The sequence below is a fragment of the Myotis davidii genome, unplaced genomic scaffold, assembly GCF_000327345.1.
Source record: "Myotis davidii unplaced genomic scaffold, ASM32734v1 scaffold399, whole genome shotgun sequence".
NCBI lineage: Eukaryota > Metazoa > Chordata > Mammalia > Chiroptera > Vespertilionidae > Myotis > Myotis davidii.
The window spans coordinates 1,750,096-1,758,317 of record NW_006292094.1 but is presented as its reverse complement, the minus strand read 5'-3'; the positions used below and the strand labels follow the sequence as shown (position 1 = coordinate 1,758,317).

The 8,222-nt window shown below is 45.7% G+C and overlaps 2 protein-coding genes across 2 annotated transcripts in view; one reads left to right on the top strand and one right to left on the bottom strand.

Moving 5' to 3' along the window:
- The window catches only part of EFCAB9 (EF-hand calcium binding domain 9), a 6,944-nt gene extending 4,545 nt beyond the window's left edge, over positions 1–2,399 (bottom strand). Inside the window, exon 1 of the mRNA XM_006765456.2 lies at positions 2,227–2,399. Within this exon, the coding sequence (XP_006765519.2) occupies positions 2,227–2,383 (157 nt within the window). The 5' untranslated portion in view covers positions 2,384–2,399. The remainder of the gene's footprint in view (positions 1–2,226) is intronic.
- Positions 2,400–8,125: 5,726 nt separating this feature from the next.
- The window catches only part of STK10 (serine/threonine kinase 10), a gene marked incomplete at its 5' end in the record, with an annotated part of 98,264 nt that continues 98,167 nt past the window's right edge, over positions 8,126–8,222 (top strand). The window contains one exon of the mRNA XM_015565136.1: positions 8,126–8,221. Coding sequence (XP_015420622.1) covers positions 8,126–8,221 — 96 coding nt within the window. The remainder of the gene's footprint in view (position 8,222) is intronic.

The following is an 8,222-nucleotide window of genomic DNA, read 5'->3' as shown; positions in this document are numbered from 1 at the left end:
TCCGCAGGCCGACGCTCCATCCACTGAGCCAACGGCTAGGGCTACTTTCTTTTTTAAAAAAATATATTTTTATTGATTTCAAAGAGAAAGGGAGAGGGGGAGAGAGAGAGAAACATCAATGATGAGAGAGAATCATTGATCAGCTGCCTGTTGCATACCCCCTACCAGGGATGGATCCCACAACCTGGGCATGTGCCCTGACTGGGAATCGAATCGGGGATACCGGCCCCAATCGCTCTGTGCCATCAGCAGGTGGGAGCCGTGTCATCAGTGGGTGGGAGAGGCAGCAGTGGGAATGGGGCAGCCAGCAAACAGGGGACCAGGGGCCTTGGTTCATGGGTTGATGTTCAACCACTGAGCCTCGCCGACTGGCAACAAATGCTGTTTTTAAGGCAGCTGGCTCTGGCCCACTCAAGTCTCCAGGGCCTTCAGTCAACAATGACAATGACAGCCAACACTAAGTCCTCACCAGGTGCTATGCATTTCCCATAAGTCACACCCCCTGCCTGGAAGGCAGTACTCAGGGCTGTGTCTCACGCTTTCAGGTCACTATCCAGTCCCTTGGCGACCAGAAGACGCAGCCTGCCCGTCTCGGGTATTGCATCATCAGGGAGGGAGGGAGTTGCCAGGGAGACCAGACTCAGCAGACATTCCGGTGAGACTAAGAGTGGGCTTTGGAGTCCGAATGCCACAGGCTTCAGTCCCAGGTTTTCTGTTTACAGCTCGGTGCCCTGCAGCTGCGTGATCACAGACTGGGTTTTTGCAAAGAGTTGGTGACATACCCTGTGAAGATCTATGCGTAACGAGAAACACTGAGGCAGGAAATGATGAGAAAATGAAGGTGTCCTTTTATTATATTTTAAAGATTGAATGAACTCTTAAAAATCTTTATGGAAGAAACTCCTTAGAATTAGAAGGGACCTTGCATATCATTTATTTGATACAAACATCCCATTTGACAGATGAGAAGTCTTGAGGGGGGTCGACCCCCAGGAATTATTACAATGACAGTGAATTCCAAGTCCTCATCAGGTACCATGCATTTTCCATAATTGCCTCATGCAATTATCTTCTCCCCCGACCATGAGATGGACTCCATAATTAGAATCCTCATTCACAGACGAGGAAAGTGAGACTTAAACAGGGTGTTGAGCCCAGCTGCTGTGGCTCAGTGGTTGAGCATTGACCTATGAACCAGGGGGTCCTGATTCCATCCCCAGTCAGGGCACATACCTGGATTGCGGGCTTGATCCTTGGTAGCGGATGTGCAGGAGGCAGCTGATCGATGATTCTCTCTCATCATTGATGTTTCTCTCTCTCTTCCTCTCTGAAATAGAAGAAAAAATCCTATATAGTAAAAGCCTAATATCCTAATATGCTATCTGGTCATCTGGTCATCCATTCAACCAATCAAAGTGTAATATACTAATGATATGCTAAGGCTGCTCAACCACTCGCTATGACATGCACTGACCACCAGGGGGGCAGATAGTCGACCAGTCACTATGACCGGCACTGACCACCAGGGGGCAGACACTCAGACTGGTAGGTTAGCTTGCTGCTGGGATCCGGCCAATTAGGACTAAGCAAGATGGGCTGGACACGCTCTGGAGCCCTCCCATGGTCCCTCCCTGGCTGGCCAACCTCCCGTGTCCCTTCCGGCCCCTATGGTGCACCTGTGGGGTCCCTTGGCCTGGCCTGCACCCTCTTGCAATCTGTGACCCCTTGGAGAATGTCGGAGAGCTGGTTTTGGCTCAGGCCCGTTCAATGCAGGAGCTGCCCCCTGGTGGTCAGTGTGCTCCCACAGGGGGAGCGCCACTCAGACAGAAGCTGGGCTCAAGGCTGGCGAGCACAGCTGCGGTGGCAGGAGCCTCTCCCACCTCCACAGCAGCGCTAAGGATGTCTGACTGACAGCTTGGGCCTAAGCCATCAGTCGGACATCTCCCTAAGGGTTTCTGGTCTGCGAGAGAGGGCGCAGGCTGGGCTGAGGGACCCCCCACTCCCCTCCCCTCAAGTGCGTGAATTCTGTGCACCGGGCCTCTAGTAAATAAATAATAAAGAGGGTGAGGACACTCTCAGATCTCCAAGGGGTAAGGGGCAGAGCCAGGATGTAAACCCAGAGCCTGCAGTTGTGTCCTCCTCGCTGAGCTGCCACCAGTCTTCAGTGTAAGTTGGTGACTAGACACCAGGTCACGACCCCGCGGAGACCTCTCTGACAGCACTGACCGTTCATGGTGCTGTGGTGGTGCGGGTCGAGGAGGCCGAAGTACTCCACCAAGGCCCTCACGTTCCTCACGGACAGCAGGCAGTAGAGCTTGTCCAGGTAGAGGCACCACAGAAATGACCCTGTCTTCAGTTTCATCTTGGAGCTCCTCATGCCCATGGCTCTGGCAACCGGCAATGGAGCAGAGAATGCAGCTTCGGAACTAGAATGTTGGACACCAAGAAGCTCTGGCAGGAGGTCTTCCTCGATCAAACAGTGTAGGAAATAGTAGTAGTCAATGAAAAATGTCTAGCCAGCCCGGCCGGCGTGGCTCCGTGGCTGAGCATCGACCTGTGAACCAGGAGGTCATGGTTCGATTCCTGGTCAGGGCACATGCCCGGGTTGCCCAGTGTGGGGTGTGCAGGAGGCAGCCAACCAATGATTCTCTCTCATCATTGATGTTTCTATCTCTCTCTTCCTCTCCCTTCCTCTCTGAAATCAATAAAAATATATTTTAAAAAGAATAATAAATTATGAGGGCTTCCTCTCAGTTTTCCAGCCTTGCCCTCACCTCCCGTTAACCTGGTTACCCCTCCTTCACTAAAACATGACCAGTTCTAAACGCAAAGCACACACTGGAATGGAACGAGGAACTGCACACGTATGAGAACATGTTACACGGCCAGGGTGATTCTCAGAGGAATATTTACAGCCTCAATGTGTTTATTAGAAAACAAGCAATGAACAATGCACATAATTCTAAAAGAACCCAGAAAATTAAGTAACATAAAACCAGAGAGAGAAAGAAATGTTTACAGACCAAAACACACATAAGTGAACCAGAAAACAAAACAGTAAGCTTGATTAGTATAAACAGGATCTTTTTTTCTTCACGTTTTTTATAACAAAACATTTCAAACCTGTCCCAGAGCGGGTTAGTGTGATATACCTGCATGTAACCACTTAGCTTCAATAATGATCAACTCAGGGCCAATCTTGTTTCATCGATACTCCACCCACCCACCACCACCATCTCTGTGTTATTTTGAAGCAAGTCTCAGCTATGACTTTTCATCTGTAAAAATTTCAATATTTCAAAAAGAGTGACTTTAAAATAAAACAATAACCACATACTTTTATACCTAAAAAGAAACAATGACTATCTCTTAATGTTATCAAATATCCAGTCAGCATGCAAATGTCGCTGTTTGTTAAAATTTGTTTTTAAATATGATTGACATATAATATTAGATTCAGGTGCAGAACAGAGCCTAGACATTTATATACCTTTTTACATTTTTTTATTGTTTAAAGTATTACATATGTCTCCTTTCCCCCCAACTGACACCCCACCCCTTTTATGGTATATTTTTAACAGATGAATTATTTAAGTCAGGACTCCAGTGTAACTACATGTTACCTTTAGACCACTTCATAAGTATCGTGAAGTTCCCCCTTTCTATCTTTCTTACTCTTTTTGCAATTTGTTTGTTGGAGAATCCAGATTGTCATGTAGAGGAAAACAATCTTGATTTGTGCAGATTCTATCTCCAATGTGCTAACATGTCCTCTGTCTCCCCGATTTTATATAAACTAGTAGTTAAAAAGCTGGCTTTAGGAAAAGATCAATAAGAACAGACCATTTTTTTGGCAAGTATGATAAGAGAAGAAAAGATTTTTTTTTAAAATATATTTTATTGATTTTTTACAGAGAGGAAGGGAGAGAGAGATAGAGAGTTAGAAACATCGATCAGCTGCCTCCTGCACAACTCCCACTGGGGATGTGCCCGCAACCCAGGTACATGCCCTTGACCGGAATCGAACCTGGGATCTTTCAGTCCGCAGGCCGACGCTCCATCCACTGAGCCAAACCGGTTTCGGCGAGAAGAAAAGATTGAAAAAAAGTAAGAGTGAGGCCCTAGCTGGTTTGGCTCAATGGATAGAACGTTGGGCCTGCATTGGTCCTGGGTTTGATTCCGGTCAAGGGCATGTACCTCAGTTGCAGGCTCTTCCCTGGCCCAGGCCCTGGTCGGGGCTCATGCAGGAGGCAACCAATTGATGTGTTTTTCTCACATAGATTTCTCTGTGCCTTTCCCTCTCTCTTCTACTCTCCCTAAAAAATCAATGGAAAAATATCCTTGGGTGAGGATTAACAAAAACAAACAACAAAAAAGTAATGAGAAGGGAAGCTATTGGTAAGGAAGAGATTAAAATATATTTAAGAATACTATGCACAACTCTGTACCAATACTTTGAAAATCTAAATTAGCTCTATCCAAAAAATATATAACACAAGCTACAAATACATCACATATGTAGTTTTAAATTTTCTGGTGTATACATTTAAAAAATGAAACTAGTTTTGATAATTTTATTTAATCCAATGTATCCAAAATATTTCAATTTGTAATCAACATATTCTAAAATTCTTTTAGAATCCTTCCCCCCCCGCCCAGCTTTATTGGGATATGATTGACATATAACATTGTGTAAGTTGAAGATGTACAATGGGATCATTTGACATAGGTTCATGTTGTGAAATGCTTACCACAATAAGGTTGTGAACACATCTATCACCTCATATTTATTTGTTTGTTTGTCTCTGGTGAGAACTTTCCAGATCTATTCTTTTAGCAACTTTCATGTGTACAATACAGTATTGTTAAGTGTAGGGAGCAGCTCTAGGGTCAGGCCTCGGGCTGGCCTGTGGCAGGGCCACAAACAAGTCCGTCTGGAGGGCAGAGCTCTCCTAGCATAATGAAGCCTGACCTTGTAGCCCTCCCTAATTCCTTCCTAAGTAGCTAATGGGCTGTGGGAGGTGCAACGAGTGTTGCAAAAACAAGAACATTTGTATGCATGTTAATCTACTCTTGTGTTAATCAGACTATAAATAAAGCTACAGCTTGCAGGCTGGGTCTTCTGTGTCCTCATCCAGGCAGGGGAGATCCACCAAGCCCCAGCTGTATTCTCTGTCTCTTCTTCAATCCATCACTGCCCCTCCTCAGGCTCACCCTTGGCTGTGCTGGCACAGCACAGTTAAGTGTAGCCACCATGCTGTACATTAGATGCCCAGAACTTATTCATCTTATAACTGGAAGTTGTGCCCTTTGACCACCTTTACCATTTCCCCATTCCTGGAAACCAGTCTGCTCTCTGAGTTCAGGTTTATGCTTTTTTTTTTTTTCCGATTCCATATATAAGTGAAATCGTACAATCCATTTTATAGTAACTCTGAAACCCAGTGTGTATTTTATACTTACAGCAAATCTCTATTTGGGCTAGTTACATATTGGGTGCTTTCTCTTTTTCAATTTTTAGTTTCTGTTAATCCTACCCCGAAGATATTTTTCCATTTTTAGAGAGAGTGGAAGGAGGGGGAGAGACAGAGAGAAACATGGATGTTGATTGATTGCCTCCTGCCAGGGATGGAGCCTGAAACCGAGGTAGGAGGTAGGTGCCCTGGACTAGAATCAAACCTGAGACCATTCAGTCTGCTGGCCCACACTCTATCCACTGAGCCAAACAGGCTAGGGCCATGTTGAATGCTTAACAGCCATATCTAGCTAGTGGTTACCTGCCGGAAGCCGGTCCACCCTTGCTGCTTGACAGTTGCTGCAGAGAAGAAACATCTGCACAGCTTATGTTTCTTTCTTTTTTTTAAAAATATATTTTATGGATCTTTTACAGAGAGGAAGGGAGAGGGATAGAGAGTTAGAAACATCGATGAGAGAGAAACATTGATCAGCTACCTCCTGCATACCTCCTATGGGGGATGTGCCCGCAACCAAGGTACATGGCCTTGACTGGAATCGAACCTGGGACCCTTCAGTCCGCAGGCTGATGCTCTATCCACTGAGCCAAACTGGTTAGGGCAGCACAGCTTATGTTTCAAGTGACCTGGAGTATATGGCATATGTTTGCTCCCCTTCTTAGCGCTATGTGTTTTAACCAAGGTCACCTCTCCGAGAAAGGTTGTTTCCCCAGGTGGGGATTTTTCCCTGGAGTAAGGGATTAACAGGACTAAGGAAGGGAATAAATCAGTAAAAAACCCAAATGTTACAAAAATACCTGCTGATCAGCTGAACGCTTTCTCCGTGTCATTCCTTCTTTGCCGACTCTGTCCACACCTTTGGGAACCCCTGGACCTGCTGGGGTTGGACCCCAACAGTTACCATATTGGACAGCACAGACTTAGATAAATAGGAGTTATTTTATGAAAACTGGCTTACAAAGAAAGTAATCAATGATGAAATGCTAAGAAAAGATACCTGGCTCAGGTGGTTTTATGGGGAGGTTTCTCAAAACCATTAAGGAACAAATCATGTCTATGTTATATAAACTGTTTCAAAGCAGTTCTAATTTAGAAATATAATAGGAGTTCTATATGGATAAACTTCCGTACAACTAACGAATTTAGGGATGAAATCATTGCAGCTCTGAAGAGCTGAGAAGGAATCAGGCAGGAACTTAGAGGAGTAACTGGTTTGTATTAAGGGTTGGGGAACAAGAGAACGCCTGTGAGTATAGTGGTTACCAGGGGAAGCGGGGAAGAGGGCAGGTAGAAGAGGGTACAGGGGGGTAGGCAGTGATGGAAGGAGACCTGACTGGGGGTGGTAAACACACAATACATACTGATGGTGTATGATAGAACTGTACACCTGAAACACATAATTTTATCAATGTCACCCCATTAAATTCAATAAAAAGGTTAAAAAAAAGATTTGAGAACTTCTCCAAACTCACTTTCAAAGTACACATTTTTATTCACATTAACAAGGTATGAGCATGGCACTGGGCATTATCATTGAGAGAGAGAGACAGAGAGAGAGAGAGAGACGCCTTAGCCGGTTCTGCTCAGTGGATAGAGCCTCGTCCTGAGGACTGAAGTGTCCCAGGTTCAATTCAAGTCAAGGGCACATGCCCGGTTTGAGGGCTCAATCCCCAGTAGGGGGCGTGCAGGAGGCAGAAGATCAGTGATTCTCATCATTGATATTTCTATCTCTCCCTCTTCTTTCCTCTCTGAAATCAATAAAATATGAGAGAGAGAGAGAGAGAGAGAGAGAGAGAGAGAGAGAGAGAGAGAGAGAACACACTAGCAGTTCTATCTCTCTGGAAAGCCCTGAATGATAAACTAATTTCTCTGCTAACTATCTAAAACAAGGGACTCATGAGTCACCCATATTAAAAGTAGAATCTTACAATTATTCCATAGTAAACTTTATATACTAATATTCCATGGAAGGGAAACTTTACATTGTGTAGAGATTGCTATAATTTTCAAGCTGGCCTCTGACAAAGACTCCTTGCTTGATCCAACTATAGTCAGCCTCCGAAACTTTCTCCTAAGCCTATCTGTGTATGTCCTTATAAAATCTAGTTTTAGCAAGAACCCTTGCTAAGTCAATTTAACCCACCGGATCCGCCGGCGGATGGGTAGCCCGGGCCGGTGGTTCCCCAACCGGGCGCCACCACCTGAAAAGCGAGCGCGAGCAGCGCAACCTCGAGGGCGGGTCGGGGGCGGATTCAATGCTTAAAGCCGGTTCACCTTGTTGGCCCTCGGACCACAATCGGGGCGCGCTCGGGAAAGGCCAATTCGTTCTCCGTCTCCTTGGCAAAGAAACTTGGGGCGCCACAAGGCGTGGCTGGTCTTCCAGACTCAGGACGGCGCCGTCCAGGGGGGCCCTAGAACTCCCCAGGACCCACCCGGAGCTCGCGGGCGCGCGGCGGACTACAGTCTCCCTAAATACCATGTTATTAAACAATGAATGAGTTACCAAAGAGATGAAAATAAGGGGAAAAGATTCTGGATACAAATGACAATGAACACACAACAATCCAAATCCTATGGGACGCAGTAAAATCAGTCCTGAGAGGGAAGTTCATAGCACTATTAGCCTATCTCAAAACAAGAAAAACTGATAATTCGCCAATTTCCGCCGCATCCTGCGCCTGTCCACCTTCGAGAAGAGAAAGTCCCGCGAATATGAGCACGTCCGGCGGGACCTGGATCCCAACGAAG